We start from the raw sequence: 22,397 nt of genomic DNA, 5'->3' as shown, positions 1-22,397 counted from the left end.
GCTCTTCAGGCCTTCCAGACGTGCCATGGGAGTAAGCCTAAAGCGGGTTTCAGAAGTAGCGTTGTCACACGCTGCCAGAAAATAGCCGGACATGCTGCAAGCCAGCTCCCCCCCAAAACAAACAAACAAACAAACAAACAAACAAACAAACTGTATTTGCTGTCTTTTTATTATTTCCAATGCTTGGAAAAACCTGCCCACCCGCGTAGGAGAAAAGCGAGACCATCACTAAGCGAAAATCGACAGCAAATGCACTCGTTGCTTCTCTTCCTCCAGAGCTGCGGCGAAACCTGCGCAAAGTGATTTAGCCCCGAGTTGCCCAAAGTCGGAACGACGAGCAAACTGGTTGCCGTCAAATACTGGAGTGAATCTCCGCGTCCCTAACCCCAAATTATTCCTTTAAAAGTTCTCTATGCGTTACAAAAAGAAAAGCGCAAGCAAGCGGGGAGCAAATGGGAAGAATATTTACTTGCTCGGCAGTGGCGAGATGCGCTGCCCTCCAACGCAGAAGTCGATCTAAGGCGCTTGTTTACTTGCTCGTTTGGGAAAGCAGAGCCATCCGTCACGTGCCGCACTCTCAGCAGATTTCTCTTTCGTTTTCGGTCTGATTGGCCTTTTCGCGGATGGCGAGTGTTTACTGTCGCCCTCCAAGCTGCATGATCTATTTTTTTGTGAAAGTTGACTTGACGTTTTACCTAGTGCTTGCTTCTCTACCTCCCAGCTCATCTAATCAGGTGTGACCAATGAGCTTCATTTTAAGTTGATCAGGGATGCAAAACAAAACTCCCCGCAGGGGGGTAAGGCTTCTTTTCTTTTCTTTTTAACGCAGCTGCACAACAGGCGGCGATAAGGGGTGAATTTTTTTTCCTGGAAATGGGTGTGTTTATCATGCGGTTTCTTAAATGCAACAAGAGCCTTTCCAGGAAACAAAACGGAAAACTTTCTGTACATGACATGGGCGTAGCCAGGGTTTTTGTTGGGAGGGAAGGCTTTTGTTAGCGGAGGCAGAACCTCATATGCACCGTGATAGAAAAGGGACGCACGCTTCACTAGAGTACAGTAGTAGTGAGTCCAAGTGCATGCGCAGAAATAGCATGCAAGTGCAAACTCTGACGTCGTCCCAGGGCTTTTATCCCCTGGCTGCTTGTTGTAGGGCATTTGAAACTGCCTCTGCAAGGCAGGCATAAAGTTACTTAGCAGCTGAGTATTGCTCAACCATAATATGGCCCGGTGATGTGGGTTGTTGCTAGAGTCATAATTTGGCCACTTTCACATGGAAACATTATGCTGGTGCTCTGAAATTTATCCCAGTAATTCCAGACTCTTTGGGTGGTAACTAATTTATAATCAATATGGATTTATATGTGCTTAAAACCCCCCACAAATACTCATCACATTGCACCTTCTTGTCATTTCATGTTGCACACTCCTGGGTGTGGGATCTCATGATGGTATCATGAGTTTGCTCTTTTGAATTCATTGGTTTCATCAATGCAAATTTCAAAAAGTTTATTGTAGCAATCTAAAAAGAACAATCCACAGGAGTACCCAGGTTTATTTGCTGAGATCTGCAGTAAGAGGACTGCAGCAAGATGCTAAAATGCAAGGAGTGGGGGCATATCCTGTAAGAAGACTGGACCAGCACAGCTAACCACAGCATTGCCATGCCCTGTAGCACTATGATGCACAACTGAATATGAAGCCCCTCACAGTGCAGCACCAGCCTGTCCAATGTGCACAGGTAAATGGTTTTTCAAAGCTTCTGTGCCTTTTGTTAGAATTGTGCAGCTTTAGCCTGTTGTTTTGGGGATTGTGATGAATTCTCTTAAGATGGCTGGATGGCACCTGTACACCTCCTTCTTGCAACTCCTGCAGCCAAGCTGGTGCCAAACTGCCTTCCTTTGGACCACATCAGCGATGCTGAGTCAACTCTTGTCATCTAGGTAGCCGAGGACCTCCATACACACCCTGGGGAGGTCACGTCATTGCTGAAAAGAGGTTTGACTTCATCCCCAGGGGCTCACTCCATTGTGTCTCAAGACAGATGGATACCAATAAGTGGGAGATCTTCCTTCAGTTTTGTAAAGACTAAATGTGGCCTGTGGATTCAGACTGGAACCATGGCACTGGGGGAATGTAGTTTTCATCCTTTACCCATGTCATTTCCCCAGTCTATACCACAGCTGGGGGTGGGATTCAATATAAGTCTTGCATTATCCACCCCTCCCCCATTTTTAAGAGCAGCAAAATACAACTATAAAACAAAAAATGAGAGGGAAATAATTAAAGTTTTATCTCCCCTTTCCCTCTGGAACAGAAAGTAAAGGTATACTCACATTACCGCTTACTTATTCAGTGCTCTCCCACTAATTTTTGAAACTGCATTCACAATTTAAGCCACAATGCAAATTGATCCTGTAGTTTCTTAACAAATACTGTCAAGAAACTGCTGTTTGATGTGTTTCCCCCCCTCAAACCAGCTTCAAACTGATTAGAAAATGGAGTGCGGAGTAAACAGTAATGTGAACCTACCCTAGCTGCCTTAGTGCAGGTGCAGATGAACACACAGACACAGATGGCTTAATGAACAGGAGTTCCAGGGGTGGGGAAACCAAAAAAGGTCCTGCGTGTCAGGTGATGACATCTCCCCGCTCTGATGTGAACAATTTTGTGTGAATGCAGCTTGCTGCATTTCAAGCAACTAATGGGAACGTTACCCTACAGGAACCAATAAAATGGCTGAACCTACAAGAAGGAAACTCTATAAGATGCACTATAAGATGCACCAGACTATAAGATGCACCTAGTTTTTGGAGGAGGAAAACAAGAAAAAATATATTCTGAATCTCAGAAGCCAGAACAGCAAGAGGGATTGCTGCGCAGTGAAAGCAGCAATCCCTCTTGCTGTTCTGGCTTCTGGGATAGCTGCGCAGCCTGCATTCACTCCATAAGACGCACACACATTTCCCCTTACTTTTTAGGAGGGAAAAGGTGAGTCTTATAGAGCAAAAAATACGGTAACATTTCTGGAACCTTTGCTAAAAGGGACTTGTGAGTAGACACTATAGGCAGATCTTGGCCATTAGGAAGAGCATTGTTGGAAAATACAGTGCTTGACTGGAACCTCCAATTTAATATCATTTTGACTAACTGTAGAAAAGCAATTCCTTCCTGCGGATCATTTGTTATTTCTCTTTTTAGATTTAAGACAAGATTGGATGATGATCCTCACTATGATTTTTTAATTTGTCTAATAGGTTTTAGTACTGAGAAACACTACCCCAATCCCTCCTTTTTCAGTTAATCATTTTTTAAAAAACAGCATCAGTTTTAAAGCAAGTGAAATTCAAAAGTAAAATGACTAGACTTGCTTCCCTGTAAAATTTGTCAGCAATAAACATAAACGAGTTCATATTTTGGTTTCATTTTTATCTGTCACAGAAGCCTCATGGGTGATGTTCCAGCATATTTTTGTATCCTGTATTCCAAGCCTGCGCATGGCACAAGTGCTGTACGATGAAGATACTTTTCTTTTCTTATTTGCATTTTCCCAGCACCACATCCAAGAAACTGAAGCAATAATTTCTGAAGATATCATTGCAGGTTGTCCATCCGGATGGAGCCTTTGCAGTGGTATGCATTGGCTTGTTAGCTGCTTGAAAAGAAATGGCACCTGTTTCTAAGCGTGAAAGGAAATTCTCTCAGTTGTTGCTGAAAGGTCTTGCATTGAAGGCCTGTGATTTAGGCACTCACTTTTGCGTCTCTTTGAAAAAAACTTGCTCTCACTTTGGCACAGTAACTTTTTTACTGCCATTTTTGGCCCAGTGTGCAGTAGAGATGTAGAAGTGGATGCTTCATCATCCTCACAGCGTTTCAGTAAAAGTGTCTTGTGGGTCCCTTTTGTATTCATTAGTGTAGCCAAGCGAGGTCTGCACAGATAAACAAAGGAAATTGGTCTCAGTGTCCCCCTCATAAGGACAAATCCACTAAATTGTCATCCCAACCAGGCAGCCTCCATTTATTGTTTACATTTTACTTCATAAGCCAGCTTCTTCTCAAAGAACTATTTAGAAGGCACCCGGTTTCCAAGCACCAGTAAATGAGAATGGAACTCCTCAGGATGTTGCTGCTAAGATCTGTGGTTACTTGTTGCCTGGGCTACTGTAATCTCGAGAGAAAAGGTATGTGACGTGCTTTGAACACTCTAAAGTCACATATAAAGACTAATATGAACCTTCATCTTCCTGGCATGGTCTCCTGTTATTCCTACCTTGCTTTAGTCAATCCAGAATGTGGGGTCCTACTGGGCTAATATAATCTTTATAAAAACCTAATCTAAATGTACCGCCACCAAAGTGTTTCTTGAACCACCACTGCCTTGCCTTTTCTGTGCCTTCTTGTAAGGTAACCCACCACTGCCTATATTTAAATACTCATTTATAAAGCCCCAGTGTTGCCAAAAGGTGGGGTAAAGGGGGAACACCTGTACTAGGGCCAATTTCTGGAGTTTTGGAATACATTGTCAGCAATATGCTGAGGACACACAGCTCTGCTACTCCTTTACATCTGCAGGTGTGGAGTGGATGTCCTGGACCAATGTCTTGCCTTGCTTATGTACTGGATAGATGGGAAGTGACCTGCTCTTGATGGGGTTACATTACCCTAGAAGGTGCTGGCATGTAACCTGGGGAAACTTCTGGATTCATTGCCATCACTTGAAGCTCAGGTGTCCTCTGTAGTGCAGAGCACCTTCTATCAGCTGGTGGCCCAGCTATGCCCATATCTGGATAGGAATAACCTAACTTCTGTTGTCTAAGCACTGGTAACCTCTAGGAGTGAGATGTGGGGGTGCCTTTGAAGATGATTCAGAAACTTCAGCTAGTGCAGAATTCAGCAGCCAGGCTGTTCACTGGGGCAAGTGGTCTGAGCACATAACACCAATCCTGGCCTGACTGCACTGGCTATCAACTGATTTATGATCCCAATTTAAATTTCTGGTTTTGACCTTTAATGCCTTCTGTAACACAGGACTCCCAATAGCTCAAGGAATGTATCTCCCTGTATGAGTCTCCCAGAGACTGTGGTCACCATCTGAGGTCCTTCTTTGTGTGCCCCTCCATGGAAGATCAGGAGACGGGCAATACAAGAACAGGCCTTTTCGATGGTGGCTCCCCATTTGTGAAATGGGGGCTCATCTGGCACTGTCATTACATACCTTCAGATGCCATGTAGAAGCATTCCTTTTTAACCAGGCATTTGGCTCTTAACTATCTATTGCTTTTTAGAGTGGGTTGGATATTTTAATGTATTCTTTCTCTTTGGATTTAATGTATATATGTGGGTTGTTGTCTTTGGTTTTTTTGTCATTTTGTAAGTCACTTTGAGTTGCCATGGCAAAGAAATGTGACTAATATATGTAACAACAACAACCACTCAGAGTTAGTTTGAAGAAAACTTGTGTGTTTTTTTAAAAAATAAAAGAAAAAAAATGATCTAGGTTTGCACAATACTGCAACCCATACTATGGTTTGTTTGTGCCATGAACAGCACCCTCAGGGTGGGAAAAGCTACATTTGCAGGGAGGCATAGAAGGCACATTCATGATTAAGCCATGGTTTAAAACAAACTATGTCTAAGTGCAATGTATGAACCAGCCCACTGACCATCTGTATCAAGGGGCTTCTTAAGCATTGGAACAGAAAATTCAAACTCTTATTTGCATAAACTTGATTTCATAGAATAGTCATGTATGCTATTGGGAGACTGAAATAACTCCACCCAGAGAGTATGGGGTCCCACTGAGTGGCAACATGAATTCTAGCGGCATATTGGCATGGAAGAGTTTATGCTCTCTTGGTACATTGGTTTCCCCCAGTGTGTAGAAGATGCCTGTGAATGACGAAGAGTAGCAATTGTGGAAGCAGCATGGACAGTGCAGGTTACACTGTTTCAGGTGCAATATTGGCATCAGATTCTTCCTTCGCATAGCATTCTGTCTTCAGGGACCACAAGCTAGGTAAAGGTAAAGGTACCCCTGCCCGTACGGGCCAGTCGTGTCCGACTCTGGGGTTGCGCGCCCATCTCGCTTAAGAGGCCGGGGGCCAGCGCTGTCCGAAGACACTTCCAGGTCACGTGGCCAGCGTGACAAGCTGCATCTGGCGAGCCAGCACAGCACACGGAAACGCCGTTTACCTTCCCGCTAGTAAGCGGTCCCTATTTATCTACTTGCACCCGAGGGTGCTTTCGAACTGCTAGGTTGGCAGGCGCTGGGACCGAGCAACGGGAGCGCACCCCGCCGCGGGGATTCGAACTGCCGACCTGACGATCGGCAAGTCCTAGGCGCTGAGGTTTTACCCACAGCGCCACCCGCGTCCCTATTGGCATCAGATTCTTCCTTCACATAGCATTCTGTCTTCAGGGACTACAAGCTACAATACAGTTTAATGCTAAAGCATCTTGTCAGAGCAGACGCACTGAATGTTGCATGAAACAGGCAGTCTTGTCCACTTACCGGGGCCGACCTAAGGACAACTTAGGTTGCTGTTCATTCCTCTGGTATTTTTCAGTGACTTGCCTATACTTTCCTTCTGACACCAAAGGTAAGGAGAGTTGTAGAAAATCTTGTGTATGAGAGGGCTCACTGAGTCTAAAACATCCTTCATGGTTTCCTCCATTGTTTCTGTCAAGTTTAACATTGCTTGCTGGTGATTTCTCCTTTATTTTCCTTTCTTTGTCATCTAAATTGTGTTTCAGGTTGTCAAGAAGATCTGGGATCAAAAACAAACAAAAAACTCCTGTAAATTATTACTTGTTCCAGAGATCAATTTGAGTTACAACTCTCAGGGCTTAGCCCCAACATTCATTAATACATTAGAGGAGATATAGAAATAAATATAGCAGAGGAGTAGAACAGGGGACCATTATGGGAATTTTGATGACATGCTGCACCATCTATACTAGTGTACAGTGGTACCTCGGGTTACAGATGCTTCAGGTTACAGACTCCGCTAACCCAGAAATAGTATCTCGGGTTAAGAACTTTGCTTCAGGATGAGAACAGAAATTGTGCTGCGGCGGCAGAGGGAGGCCCCATTAGTTAAAGTGGCACCTCAGGTTAAGAACAGTTTCAGGTTAAGCACGGACCTCCAGAATGAATTAAGTTCTTAACCCAAGGTACCACTGTACTTGAGTCTTTTGCTAATAATTTCAATGACGAAGGGGGGAAAGAAACCTTTCGCTTGTAAAGATGTTTTCTCTCTGCAGCTAGTGGCTCTTCCAGGTCGACACTTCTCTAATCGCCAAGTTGTAGCTTTGTTGTGTAAAGAATTAAAATGTGTTTCTTGAGCCAGGGCCATGTTTTGTACTTCTTTTTCTCCTAACTGCAATGTGACACAACCCCTTTCAGTGTTATTTTCTCCAGTTGCTTGGAGAACCAGAGAGCTGAAACAGATTAAGGCCACAGAATAAAATAAAATAAATACATCAAATGAAGTAGCAATTGCAGTATAAAATCCAAGATGATATATACCGTAAATGCTTGTTTAATAAATAATTGCTATACAATTTAGCATTCACAAATAAAAATAAAATACAGTGTCTTAGTTTAAGCTTTAGTTTGTCATTTTAAGACATAGCGCACTGGTGCCATGGCACAGGGCACAGTCCATCCCAAGTTAAGCATTTCAAAATGCCATTGCATTCAACTCTTCTAATTAGGGATAGACAGATTAACCTAAACCTGTTCCTTTGGCACTCAGTCATCTTAAATCCATTCCACCCTGTTTTGTGCAATTTTTTTTTTGAAAGAATGCACAAAAAGGTAGCATTTAAATTGATTATTTTATTATTAGGTTGTCTGTCATACTTTTTTTTATTATGCTTTTATCATTGATGTTCTGTAATCTTTTTTAAATGTTGTACATCACCCTGGGATATTTTGATAAAGGATGGTATAGTGGTACCTCGGTTTTTGAATGTAATCTGTTCCGGAAGATATGGTTCGAGTTCTGGAACGTTTGAAAACTCAACAGCCGACAGCTAGGCCTCAGGATCTTGCACTCAGCGGAAGCCGCGTGGCATGTTCGACTTCCGAGGCGTGTTCGAAAACTGAAGCATTTACTTCCAGGTTTACGGCATTCGAAAACCGAAATGTTCGTCAACAGAGATGTTAGAAAACCAAGGTACCACTGTATATAATTTTTCATCATCATCATCCAATAAAAGCATTAAGCACATCAATAAGAGCTGGTTGGCCCGTCTGAATAATAGTTTTTTAGAAATCTAAAAACAAGAAGGATGTTACACTCTTTCCAAACCCAAATCATAAAGATATAAAGAATGTGACTGAGAAATCCACATGGAAGATTGCTGATAACAAATAATAAGTTTTCCTACCTAGGATGACTCTCCACATGTATGAGAGAGGCTGTAAGTAGAAAAGAAAAATAATATGCTACTGAAAATGTTTCAGGAAATGCTTCCTTTATATGAAATAACCTTTCCCCCTCTGTAAAGTTTCCTTACGCACAGCAAATCATTCAGATCAGATCCCAGTGGCACAGGGCCAACAGGGTGGTGTGAGGAGCCAAATGCACAGCACCTCCCCCCAAAATGTGCCATGGGCTTTCATAGAAAGAACTGTAGTGCTACTACATGCAGTAAAAAAGGTAAAGGACCCCTGGACGGTTAAGTCCAGTCAAAGGTGACTATGGGGTTGCGGCGCTCATCTCGCTTTCAGGCTGAGGGAGCCGACATTTGTCCACAGACAGCTTTCTGGGTCATATGGCCAGCATGACTAAACCGCTTCTGGCACAACGGAACACTGTGACGGAAGCCAGAGCACACGGAAACGCCATTTACCTTCCCGCTGGAGCGTGCTTTTGAACTGCTAGGTTGGCAGGAGCAGGGACCGAGCAACAGGAGCTCACCCTGTTTAGGATTTGAACTGCCAACCTTCTGATCGGCAAGCCCAAAAAGCTCAGTGGTTTAGACCACAGTATATCCCCAAGTACTCAGTTGACTTACTTCTTCGTGGAATCTTTGCTTCTTTTCTCATATTTTCCACCCTAGGAAGTTTGCAACCCGAGAGTGCACCTTGGTGTCTTCTTGGTGTGTTGCACATCTGTTCAAGGATGGCAGGAGGCAGAAAAAGTCTCTGTGAAATGATCTGCTTCAAAGGTTGGGCTAGGTCCCAGCCAATATCTGTAGGAAACAAAGGCCGGAACCAGACACAGAGTATTATTTTAAAGGGCAGGACAAAATATAATTTTTTTGAGTTTATTCTTGCTTGCATGAATTTATGCTTCTGGTGTACATCTCCATTAGCTCATTCTCTATGCTCTAAAACTGTCTTCCAATGCACTCTACCCTGAAAGCAAGCCCTATTGAACTTAGTGGAAACTGTGAGTGAACATGCATAGGATCAGGCTGTAAAATCTCTACATTATGCAATACATGGCTTTCATTGTATTGCTTATAATTGCACATACAGTAGAACCTGTGTCTAGACACAAGATTATATGAATTAAAAATATGAGTAACTTACTTAATCCTTGTTCAGGAAAGTAATGACTGACGTACTGAACTGTATATTTATTTCGTTCATCTGGCATAGAATCTGAAAGATGGCCACAACTGTCATGAATTGATCATAAAATGAATCTCAGAAAGAATACACATTTAACTTTTATAAAAAAGGGAGAAAGAGTTTTGTGACAACTTAAAAGGCTAAACAAAATATTACTGAAGGAGCTTTTGTGGACTAGAGTCAACTTAATTGGATACATGTCTTTAGATGTCCTTAGATGCATGCATGCCTATTTACGGGCAAAGTACAAAAACAAGGCATTCCAAAGAATGTCTAGGAAATCTATTCTCTGGGGAATGGTGGGAGGCAAAGAACCAAACAGCCAAATGAAAATGTTGCTACATATTCAGTACTGTATCAGCACTGTATACAAGTCCTAGGAAATGTATAGGTTATCAAGAAAGGATTAGAAAATATGGAAACACATGAAAAATATTAGTTGCTTTCCCAGAGCATTATATGTTGTTATAAAGAATTATACAGTTTGGTAATATTCACTAAAATTTAACAACCAAGAAACATTTAAGAAAAACATTGTTTCATGAGCCTAAGTCTTTGTCCTGCTGCCGTATTGAATAAATGGTATGGTACTACATGATCTGGAAATATCCTATGCTACAGACAACCTCCTCCAATGATTGTCTGAGAAAGAATGAGATCCTTCTGTTTTCTTGTTGGCTGACTTTTCATATCAGTCTACTATCAAATGCATTAAGTAGATTGAGAAGGTGATACGTACATATAAACTGTTGAATGGTTTCTTTATATGTAAAGGTTCATCATTGTTCCACCCGATGTGTATGTCTTTAAGGGGCCAGAGCAAGGGCCAGAGCAAGATAACAAGACCCAGTCTTGCAGCTGTGAAACATAGCAGGTGCTGCTGAGTTGTATTGATTAAGCTGTGTTGGCAACTGGGTGTAGTATATAAGGAGCAGCACCTAGCTCTCCCATTACCCTGGGGGATGGGTTGGTGGTTGGGTCTGGTTTGTTGTTGATGTATTTAGTGTATAAGGAATTTTTGTTTTTCTTATTAAACCTTGTTTAAGTTATTTTTGAGTCCCTTTTTAATGCATGGTCTCCCCAGCAAGCTCTCTGCAGCGCTACCATATTGCAAAAAGCCAACATCTTTGGTTATGGGCCCAGCTGCTGAGTGGATGACTGCATATTTTTGGACTCTGAGAAAGGTTTGAAAACTCCTTCTCCTGTTGGTGTAGTTCTGTGGGTCTGGAAGAGTTCCAGAATGGTTGACCGGGTTCCAAAAGCTGAGAAGGCTCTGGTCTTCCCACAGCTAACAGATGAGAACTATAGTTTATGGTCTTTTCAGGTGGAGGCGCTTTTGACCTCTAGAGAAGTATGGACCTATGTAACTGATGACCCTCCTGACCCTGTAACTAATGCTTGGTCAAACAGAGATGCAAAAGCCAGGGCGATAATTAATTTGGCAGTCAGCGACCAGCAAGTAGTTTATATAAGGAATAAGAAAACTGCCAAAGAAATGTGGGACAGTCTTGCAGCAGTGCATATTAGAAAAGAGTCAGCGTCTGCATTGACGTTTTTCAAGCAGCTGTACCAGACGAAGTTGCAGCCTGGTGGTGATTTGGCAGCACACTTGAGACGTCTGGAGGCAATACGCTGCGAATTAATTCGAAGGGACATGGAGATACCTGATATTCAGTATGTTTTTATCATTCTTTGTTCCCTTAACGAGGACTCTGATGGTATAGCTAGCCAGATATCTGCCGTTCCACCAGCACAGTTAACTGTGGAAGGGGTAACGGCAAGATTAATGGGCGAGTTGGACAGAAGGGAGGCTTGTGCCATAAGCACTCCTATTTCCAAAAAGAATGAGGAACACCATATGCAAACTTGTGGTGATGAAATTGCATTTAAAGCTGCAAAGCGTTGTTGGTTCTGCAATAAGCAAGGACATTTTGCAAAGGACTGCAGATCCAAAAGAAAGCAAAGTACTCCCAAGTCTGTTTCTGTTCGTCAGTCACGGTCGTCAGCCCAGCAGCCGACATCATACCGTAAAGACAGAAACGAGCCGCGAGCTTTTCATGCTTGGACAACAGATCGTAAAAGAATTAAAGGTGCCAAGTGGAATTCTTTTATTGTGGACTCAGGTGCATCCCAGCACGTTTGCAATGATCGAAGCTTGTTTATTTCTTTCGAAGAGGAAATTGGTAATGTACATTTAGCCAATTCACAAGTCCTGCAGTCGCTTGGCAGGGGTACTGTTAAACTTGACTCTTTAAACATTACAATAGCGAACTGCATTTATTGCCCGTCAGTGGACAATTTATTGTCAGTAAGGTGCTTTGCTCGTCAAGGCATAACTGTGCGTTTCTTAAAGTCAATGTGTGAGTTTTTCGATGGGAACAAACGTTTATTGTATGCCCGGGAATCTGATGGTTTATATAGACTGTATTTTCGCACCTACTCCCAATCGCCTATAAATTGCAGAGCAGCACAGTCAAGCCAGGGGTTGAGGAATGTTAGGCCACATTCCGGGTGTGTCCATGAGGCACACAGACTTTTAGGACACCTGAATTTTGCTGATGTAATTAAGACAAAGAATATTGTTAATGGCTTCAACTTAAAACCATGCAAATTCTTTATGCAATGTCTATCTTGTTGCAAGAATAAGATTAAGGTTGCATGCAAGGGTAGGTGCTCAGATAGGAAAGTAACTGAGCCATTTGCGCGTGTACATTGTGACTTAGTTGGGCCACTCCCACCATCATTAGGAGGTTCTAAGTACTGGCTTACTCTCATAGACCAGTATAGTAGATATTGTTGGACTTATGCAATAGCTGAAAAGTCACAAGCATTTGAGAAGTACAAAGCTTTTTGCAACTGGGTAAAAACGCACTTTAACAAACCTATTAAGAACCTGTTTTCTGACCGGGGCGGGGAATTTGTTTCTGAGGATTTTGAGAAATTCCTGGAAGTGCAGGGGACTACTCATGAGTTATCTTGCCCCCGAAGTCCCTGGCAAAATGGGCTTGTTGAAGTTGTGCAGCGTGACCTGCAGGCAGGGGTTAAAACTTATCTGCACAATGGTAATCTGCCCAAAGTCTTTTGGGCTGAAGCGCTCCATGCCTTTTGTTATGTTAGAAATCGCAGTTATCATTCTGGTTTAGATGTCACCCCTATGAGAAGTTGTTTAAAAAACGCCCTAATCTGAAATACCTACGCATTTGGGGTTCAGATGTAATTATGCATAATCCCGCTAAGCAGAAATTGGGTGAACGTAGTGTCCAGGGAAAATTAATGGGCTACCAGCAGGGGGCGTACAGAATTTACATACCAGCAACTGGCAAATTTCATATTACCAGAAGCATGATACAAACTGTAAATTGGAACGGTGTTGCTGTTTTCCAAGATAGTAATGGTATAGATAATACTGAGGAAGAAGAGGTAGAAGCAGCAGCAGCAGCAGGAAATGGTGCTTCTGAATTAATGGAAGAAGACAAAAAGCCTGTTGAATCTGATAATTTGTTTGATGATTTAAAGTCACAGGCACCCGAGGGGAGGTTAGATTCTCTTGAGTTTTCTGACCGTGAGCTTAGCCCACAGGCATCTCTTCAGTCTGACAATGATGATTTACAACCTGAAACTAGTAGTTTACATAGTCCCATTAAGTCTGAGGAGCCTGACTCTCCTTCCAGACTAAGACGTTCAGATAGAAAGAGGCAGAAGCCACAACGTTTTGCAGATGAACATTTTAATACTGTGTATGCCAATAAGGCAGTTTTTGAGCCAAAAAGCTACAATGATATTCGGAATTTACCTAAGCACCAAGCTGCAAATTGGTATAAAGCTATGAACTCTGAAATAGCTTCTTTAAAAGAGCATAACACTTGGTCTCTTGTACCACAAACCCCAGATATGAGACTTATTGATTCAAAATGGGTTTATAGAGTTAAAATTAATGACAAAAATGAAGTTGTAAGGTACAAGGCTAGATTAGTTGCTAGGGGTTTTCAACAAATTCCAGGTGAAGATTATGATTTGTTATTCACCAAGTGTAAAATATGAAACAGTTAAGTTTTTGTTAAAAGATGCATCACAATGTGGAAAAGCCCACTATGCAATGTTTTTCTGCTCTTAAGAGAGTGGTAATGTACCTTAAACATACCAAACATTATAGGTTGCAGTTTACATCCAGTATTGATAAAGGTTTTGAAATTTTCTGCGATGCACCTCATGCAGTGGAACAAAATAATTGCAGGGGTGTGTCTGGTATGGTGTTTTGTTATAACGGTTGTCCTTTTGAATGGAAGTCCCAGACACAAACCATTATTTGTCTCTCCACAACAGAGAGTGAATTATGTGCATGCGTTCAGGCCACTCGTGATGTGGAATGGTATCTGCAAGTATTTGCAGAGCTACAGATGCAAGTAACACTACCAGTAAAAGTTTACCTTGATTCCCAGAGCGGACTTGCTATCCTGTGTTCAGAGACCAATACGCAGCGCACTAGAGTCTTAAGGTTACGTTTGCAGTTTGTAAAGAAACTAATTGCTGATGAAATGATTGTATTTGAATATGTTCCAGGTGATAATCAAATTGCGGACATTTTTACAAAAGCACTTCCAAAGGTTACACATGAAAAACATGTACAAAGTATGCTTTATGTTTTTGTTCCACAATGATGAACCGCAGGGGAAATGTTGAATGGTTTCTTTATATGTAAAGGTTCATCATTGTTCCACCCGATGTGTATGTCTTTAAGGGACCAGAGCAAGGGTCAGAGCAAGATAACAAGACCCAGTCTTGCAGCTGTGAAACATAGCAGGTGCTGCTGAGTTGTATTGATTAAGCTGTGTTGGCAATTGGGTGTAGTATATAAGGAGCAGCACCTAGCTCTCCCATTACCCTGGGGGATGGGTTGGTGGTTGGGTCTGGTTTGTTGTTGATGTATTTAGTGTATAAGGAGTTTTTGTTTTTCTTATTAAAACCTTGTTTGTTATTTTTGAGTCCCTTTTTAATGCATGGTCTCCCCAGCAAGCTCTCTGCAGCGCTACTAAACTGCAAAAAGCCAACATAAACATGTATCAGATAACAGGATAAACCAAGCTGTAAAGCTTAGGGCATGGCAACCTAGAGTTTCTGAGATCATTCATGTACTGATTCAGAGCACCCAGTATCTCCCATACACCTATGTGCAGTATGCTTATTTCCCAGCAGACCATTTGGAAGGCTGGAGGAATTAAAGGGAAGGAGGGGAGGTGAAGGAACAGCACAATCCAAGGATGTGCAAATCTTCTGCAACATGGTACCTTCCCCTACCCCCAAATGCTTTCTGTGCTTCTAATTTCATGCTAACACATAGAATTGGAAGTTTAGAAAGTATCCAGTTAGAGTATTCTAAATATTTAGGGAATATAAAGCACACTCCAATTTCTAGAAAACTGGGAGAAAATCAAATCAAATCAAATGGGAGAAAATGCTTTTCATATAGTGTGAGAAGAGCTCCCCATAAAAGATATGAGAAATGCAATGTTAGTTGCTATTAAATCCCAGTTCTTTTGCTGTAATTGTTCTGTACATTGGACTGAATAGGGAACAAAAAGCAGAGGCTGCTATCTGCATGCCACCATTCTATTGTCCAGTGTAGATGCAATGTTCTAGAAGCATGCCATGGCCTCACAGATACTCAGTGCATGAATTCCTCTTTCCCTTTCATGGATTGCTTTAATGGCATGATGCTGTATCTGCACTGATGATGACTATGGCTAAAACAAATTAATTCTTTTCTTACAACTTTGTAAATACCTATATTAATTTTTCAAACGAAAAGGCTCACATGTTCATAGAACTGTTTTGCCCATGTTATCTCTTACCTGTTTGAGAATCAAACGACATTTCATGAAGTTTACCTTCTACAATTGAGTTAGTTTCTCTGAGGAGTTTATGAATCCCTGCTAAGGCTTTTGACTGCAAGAGTAAAAGGAGGCAAATGCATTATTATTAAACTTCCCACCCGAAGCCTGAAATTAGTTTGTTGTAAAGAAGCACTGAACTGTAGAGTTATATCCAATGCAGCACTAATTAACTTGTTCTGTCAGCATAAGCTTGTGCTGTGGCACTTCCGTCCCTCTCCTCCCCCTGTGCTGAGGTTTCCCCCAATCCTCTGGAGCAGAATTGAGGATAATGCAGGACACACAAGATAGGGTGGGTGGGGAAGTTTTGTTATGCAAGCATATCCTTGCCCCAAATGAACAAATTAGCCTTTATACCCCAAAAGTATAGGATCTGTGTGCTTGCGAGATTTTGGTGTATGCAATGTCTAAAGTAGTTCTTCAGCCTTTAAGGCTTATTTTATCATCCCTTGGATGTAATTACTTATTTTTTTTAAAAAATGTACCCTGCCTTTTTACTTACTAAGAAAGCTTTCCTCTTCTTTAGAAACTATCACTCCAGCTAAAAAAGCTGTATAATATTTGATTGCTAACCATTTTCTTGGCAAACTGTTAGCTGGAGTTTCAAAGCGCAGGAGGAAATGTTCAAAATGGACGCCACGTAAACATCATAGCAGTGAAGTATGGGATAGTACCATTCTAGTGTAACCTCTGCTTAGTGTCTCTGATGTAGTTTGGCTTTGGTCTGGGAAGCAAACAGCAGCACAGCATAGGAAAGGGAGGCAAGCGGAAACACCTGAGACTATGTCCTAACCTGAAATGTGTGCCTTCCTGCCTCTGTCCAAATGCAATTGCAATATCAAAAAGGAAAGCAGCACCCTTTTAAGAAACAGAAGGGGGGGAGGAAAGAGTTCAGAGTATTTGTATAATCCACCTTTAAGGTGTATACACTGTGACACTGGCAGGAATGTGGTCAACTCTGGCTTACTGAATGGCTGGAGCTTACAGAAAAGACATTCCCCATATAGCTGACATTCCCTGACACAGTCAATGTTTCTAAGCAATATCCACATAGAATGTGTGGTCAGATAATGATGTGAAAACCCTATTGAATGCATTTGTTTTTATTTTTAGCCAGCCACCATTAACAAGTCAAAATGGTAACATTATACCATACAGTCTTACTGAATAATATCATAGTCCAAGAGCAAAATTTACTCATGCATCTGTTTTGACTAAACCAGGGTTGCTAACCTTTGGCCTCCAGATATTGCTGGACTACAACTCCCATCATCCCTCACTACTGGCCACACTGACTAGGATTTATGAAGGTGGAGTCCAACAATATACTGAGAGCCACAGGTTAGCCATCACTTTCCTAAAGTAGAGGTTTCCTAATAAAATAGCTCCAGCCCTTTCTAGATCACTGCTCTATAGATACGAGGAGTTCCTTTGCAGCATCAGGCTAATGATCCATCAAGGCTCCTAATATTAAGCACACAACTGGGAACAGCTCTTCAAAATATAAACTGAGCAAAGCAAATATTGCTGTAATGCAAATATGGAAATAAGGTTGAGAGAGCAAGCAAGCATTATAAGGACTCTGCATGACAATTTGCTAGCCGTAATTTGCAACTGCAGAGTCAGTAATGGGTCATTCCATGCAACACCATTTCTGCTTACCTCAAAATGTCTCCTCCGTCTTCCTTTCAGACTGGAGTGGAAGGAGGTGTTGGTGCCGACCCAACCGCTGTATGGCAGCTTCCCATTTTCCTCCTTAGCGCATTCCCAAAAGTGCTCAGAGCATTCCTAGAAAGGCAGAAACATTTTGTCTGGAGACACTCCTGCAGTGATGCAAGCAAGCTTATAACAAAAACCTGTGTTATTTGTGCTAGTCACATAATAGTCTCATCAGTCATCTGGATGCATGAGATATTAATGTTGGCTGATATTAATGTTGTGCTGTGTGTGGATTGCAGCTATCAGGTACTCTGCATAAGTTCTCTCACCCCCTGAAACAGGGGTCACAGGAAAGGACCTTCCAAGTCTCTCAGCAGTAAATTAACAGCTTTGTTCACTTGTTCTTAAACATTTGCTGTTTTATGGAGCTTCTGTCCCTGTAGCAAGTTCTAGATTTGGGTTGTTGTGGAATATTTTTGTTCAATGAAAAGATGTTCAAACCATATTAAACTAATCCATAGAGGGCTTAATAGGTACGCATAGTGGGTTGACAGAGCAAGTTCTCTTAGTTTCTTTTCCTTCACGATCCCTGATATTTTCTGGTTTTATCTGAATCACTCACCATTTTGCTTTGGGTTACTTTCAGATGGTTCGTGTAACCAATTTGAAATGAATTGCTAATGGATTCCAATCTGGGATTTATGAGTATTGTTTTTATTTTTTCCTGTATGTAATGTCTACCCTGGCTCTTAATTTTGAGCCACTAACCCCTGGAATGAGCAGATTATTCCAAATTAGAATACTCTGAATCTGTAGTCATAATCTCGTAAGAACTGCTTGTTTAAAGACACATCATCCTTTCTCTTTCTGCATATGGGAAGCTAAGGGCCACAGAGCATGTTATGATAATTACAAATGAAGAAAAGCATGATTAAACTGCCTGTTGCGCTGAAACTAAAGGCTCTTCAGGGAACTGAGATATAATTATATCCCTTTCTTTTAAACTGGACCATACTTTAAAATACATTTCTGTAAAACAGAATATCTGCCTGCTAAAAGTTAATGAAATAATTACTCAGTGTATTTAATTGATTGTTCTGAATAAAGCTACAAAGCTTTTTTTAATCACTTTTACTGAAAGTCTTAAAACAAAGGTAGAGGACCTTCGGTGTTAACAACTTCTAGGAGATAAAAGAAACAGCAGGTGACCTTACAGTCTGCTGTCCAAGCACTGTTGTACAAAGTTAAAGGAACTATGATTCTTTTAACTAGAGCGGGTTCCACAATGCTGTTCTATTTCAGGAATTAAATAAATAAATAAATTGCAAAGCACACATATTATTTTAAGCGGTAATGTTACATTGCCAGATATCCCTTTAACAACAGGACACAGCATCCTTTTAGCTTTTCCTAATGTCAAAGTCAAACTCTGCTTTTGGTTGTCACTAACATAAAGCTATATGCATTTTCTGATTATCTGGAAAATTATTCTATTAATGGGCCAGCCAAACCTTTTTAGCATTGGGTGTTCTGGACAAAGGTTCTACAGTCTGCTTGGTAATTTCATATTTTTCCTTTCGTATGTTTTGCAGCTCCATTGGTTTCAGTTTCTGAAAAACCTGGGTCTGTGGAGAAAGAGAAACATGTACTACTTACCAGTCACTTACATGGGAAGAACTAAAATAATACCATGGCATGGGCATAGCCATTGGGGGGGCCACAAAAATTATTGAAAAGCATTGAAAGTACTCAATTAACTGAGGTTCTGTCTTCCCCCAGCAGAAGCCTGCCCCCTGCCCCCGGTAAAGCTCTCTCTTCAAAAGACGATCTCTTCAAAAAAAGCTGTTCAATGGGCCCAGCTCAGAAACATGAAAGAGATGTACAACTACATCCTTAATGATACTAATACACATTAGTATCTCCCTTGCTGATTTGGTGAATAACTGTATTTCACAGTTATTAGTAGTAACTGTAACAGTACTGCAAAAAGGCTTTAAAAAAAGAAAAAAAGAAGTTTATACTTATCAAGTATAAACTTTCACTTGTCTGAATACTTGAGGAAAAGAGCAATTATAAACAGCTACTAAAAATATCAAACATTTCAAATATACAGTGGTACCTCGGGTTAAGTACTTAACCTGAAACTGTACTTAACCTGAAACTGTACTTAATCTGAAACTGTTCTTAACCTGAAGCACCACTTTAGCTAATGGGGCCTCCTGCTGCTGCCGCGCCGCCGGAACACAATTTTTGTTCTCATCCTGAAGCAAAGTTCTTAACCTGAAGCACTATTTCTGGATTAGCGGAGTCTGTAACCTGAAGCGTATGTAACCAGAGGTACCACTGTATTCATATGAGTATACCTGAGAATTCATATAAGCAGGAGATTTGACTAACTAATGTTTGCTGTCAGTTAACTATTGTGCTGTATACTGTATAATCCTATTCTGTTCACAAAAGGACAACAGATCTTTCACAATATATAGAAATCCTTACACTTTTTATAATTTGTTCATGGCTCTTGGAAATTCTGTGAGAAGATTCTTCTGATTTTTTGGTTTCACTCTAAACAGGAAGAAAGGTATTACTGTATTTATAAGAGAAACCATTATACTTAAAAGGATGCAAAAGTAAACAAAATACTCTCATAATATTTCAGGAATTTTCAAGATGCACTTTCCTTCTATTTCCACAAAAGAAAGTACTGAAGACACCTTTTCTGAACTGCACCAGTCTGCTCAAATAAGTACTGGATCTTCCTAGTTCAGTATATAACTTTATTGTGATGGATCTAAGAAGTGAAGAATAAAGTCTGTTCCTGGTCTTATGATAGAATCCTGAAGGTCAAGTAACAATTCTTAGGTGACAAAATCCTGGTTTATCTTCATGACATTGGTGCATTTGCCAGGCCAACAATATATTCTTAAACAATAAATCGCACAGTGCTTATTCTTCTGATTTTCTGTCAGTGTTATACATCATATAGAAATACTTAAGGTTGCTATACGTCTGGATTTTCCGAGATATGTCCTATTTTTCAGGCTTAAAATGTCTGTCTGGGAGGATTCTTAAAATTAAGCAAAATGGCCGAGGGTTTTTTTTGTTTTTTGTTTTGTTTAGATGGACATGGTCCATCTAATGCATGGCATTCCTGGCCTTTTCCAACAGGGTTGGTCAGGGTGGAAAGAGGACTTGGCCAGCCAGGCCTCCTCCCTCCCTCACACCCCGGCCATTGGTGGGCAGTGCTGAGGTGGGAACTGGGTTTGTGAGGAGAGGAAGAGAGAGAGAGAGGGAGAGAGAGACAGCAGCAGCAGTGAAGGAGGTGCACGAGATGCCATGTGCTGCCAATTCTCTCCCTGCTGGCTCTCCTCCTCTGACAGATGCCTGGGCGAGACCCAGGAGGAGGGTGTTGGGTATATGGGTTGAGGAGAAGAGTTTGAGGAACCTCTGACTGCTTTGCTTGGGTTGTGATGCACAATTACAATAGCCTGTGGCCCCTTGTAGGTGGGCAGGGGGAGTGTTGGGGGGTCACAAAGCATAAGGGCCACTGGCTGTGCATAAGGGCCACTGGCCACTGGCATGGGAAGTAACAAATAAATCAAGGAGGCATGTGTGTGTGTGTGTGTGTGTGTGTGTGTCTCCTCTTCTTTGCTCTTCAAAATATGGCAACCCTACTAATCTCATTAATACCTAGTGATAATGATAATAATAATAATAATAATAATAATACTGCTTTACAATTGATTCATGGGGTTGTTTAGAAAACCTTCTTCCTGATGACACCAGAAAGGCACTCCTTTCTTTCTTGGTTTTCAGATACTTCTTTCTTGGTTTTGCCTAACAAGCAAAACAAACAAACAAATAAATTAAAATGTATATCTGGGTTTAATAGGATTACAGTTATCTACATTATTTTTCCCCCTTTATTTAACCTTTAAATTTTATTCTTATATCTTAGTAACTCAAAAGGATTTAAGGGAACAACTAGATGTTGTGTCAACTAGATGGTGAACAACTAAATGGCAGACATGTCCCCATTTCACATCCCAAATCCTCCTCAATAAAATCTAACACAATTCATCCGGATTTCCTGAAAATATAATGTGCATCTCCTCACTCTCCTCCACATCAATGGCTGCAGCCCAATGCACCCCAGTGACTGGACTGGGGTGGAAACACCGTGTAACAATGTCAGCCAAGGGATGGGGTAAATTGTATCAGATGTTATTGATAGAGATGAAGACTATTATTTTGGGGTTTCTATTTTTGTCAGTAGCACCAAAGTAGTATTTCTTGAAATGCTTAGTTTCCCCCTAAATGAAACGACTTTTTAGCATGACATCTTTCCCTCTTTGAGCATATGTTCTCCACGTTTGATTTCTGATTTATCACTCACAGTTTGTGTGTATGTCTTGTCCAGCCCCACCTATTCTGCACCTTTCATATGTCCCCAACTAACAAGAAGTGCATGCTATAAGTCTTGGGAGAGGGAGGCAAGGCCTGTGCCCAGCCAGCTGCTTCTTGCCTCATCCCACCTCCCTCAGTGATGATGGGAGCTGGGCCTCTCAGAAGACAGAACTGATCTTGCTGTGCAGGGAGACAAGTAGAGCAAAACTAGGTGCCACCACTTGCTACTCACAATAACAGTATTGTGGTCTGCTGTGTCTGGTTGAAGAAGACTCCTGGCAGGAAAGGATGGCAAGTGTGGTGGAAAGTTTCAAGGACAATCCAAGAAATAGTTAAACATTTCAGTGTAGTGTAGTACAGTACCAATTTTTTTTTATTATTTGCAGAATATGGATATCCATTTTTTCAAAATGAGCATAAGTGCATCAAATGATACTGAAAACAATCCTAGTGATCCACGTTTGTCAGCAATATGTGGATATCTATCTGAGTCTCAGTTTCACATGGGCTGGAGATTAAAACGTCCCTCAGCCTATGTGTTTGATCTGTGGTGAGAAGCTTTCCAATTCTAAAATGGCCCTAAACAACATGACAAGACGTCTGCTGTAAAAACAAGGAAATCTGGCGAACAAGAAGGTTCAATATTTTGAAAGGCTTTTGGAACAGCAGAAATACCAGTGAACATATTTCAAAAAATGAGTAAAAGTCTCAGATAAGATGCAAATTACTGGTATATCTTACCAAGTGACAGAATGGATTGCTCAACAGACAAAACCACATACAACAGCAGGAAAAATCAATTAAGCCTGCCTGAGCCTTGATTGTGAAAATTTCTTTGTCTGAAGATACAATTTACA

At 41.3% G+C, this 22,397-nt stretch overlaps 1 protein-coding gene across 2 annotated transcripts in view; it reads right to left on the bottom strand.

Moving 5' to 3' along the window:
* Positions 1-3,408: 3,408 nt before the first annotated feature.
* AGBL3 (AGBL carboxypeptidase 3) overlaps positions 3,409-22,397 on the bottom strand; it is a 37,509-nt gene continuing 18,520 nt past the window's right edge. For both annotated transcript variants that reach the window (XM_080972088.1, XM_080972089.1), the window contains 11 exons: positions 20,872-20,970; positions 19,630-19,698; positions 18,645-18,758; positions 17,137-17,262; positions 15,436-15,529; positions 9,545-9,616; positions 9,025-9,201; positions 8,395-8,425; positions 7,232-7,440; positions 6,512-6,767; positions 3,409-3,929 (listed from right to left, as the gene is read on the bottom strand). In XM_080972088.1, coding sequence (XP_080828214.1) covers positions 3,680-3,929; positions 6,512-6,767; positions 7,232-7,440; positions 8,395-8,425; positions 9,025-9,201; positions 9,545-9,616; positions 15,436-15,529; positions 17,137-17,262; positions 18,645-18,758; positions 19,630-19,698; positions 20,872-20,970 — 1,497 coding nt within the window. In that variant the 3' untranslated portion in view covers positions 3,409-3,679. The remainder of the gene's footprint in view (positions 3,930-6,511; positions 6,768-7,231; positions 7,441-8,394; positions 8,426-9,024; positions 9,202-9,544; positions 9,617-15,435; positions 15,530-17,136; positions 17,263-18,644; positions 18,759-19,629; positions 19,699-20,871; positions 20,971-22,397) is intronic.

The sequence above is a fragment of the Podarcis pityusensis genome (assembly GCF_964106645.2).
Source record: "Podarcis pityusensis genome assembly, chromosome: 10".
In the NCBI taxonomy this organism is placed as follows: Eukaryota; Metazoa; Chordata; class Lepidosauria; order Squamata; family Lacertidae; genus Podarcis; species Podarcis pityusensis.
Note: the sequence above shows the minus strand (reverse complement) of the source record. Positions and strands in the feature narration are given on the sequence as shown.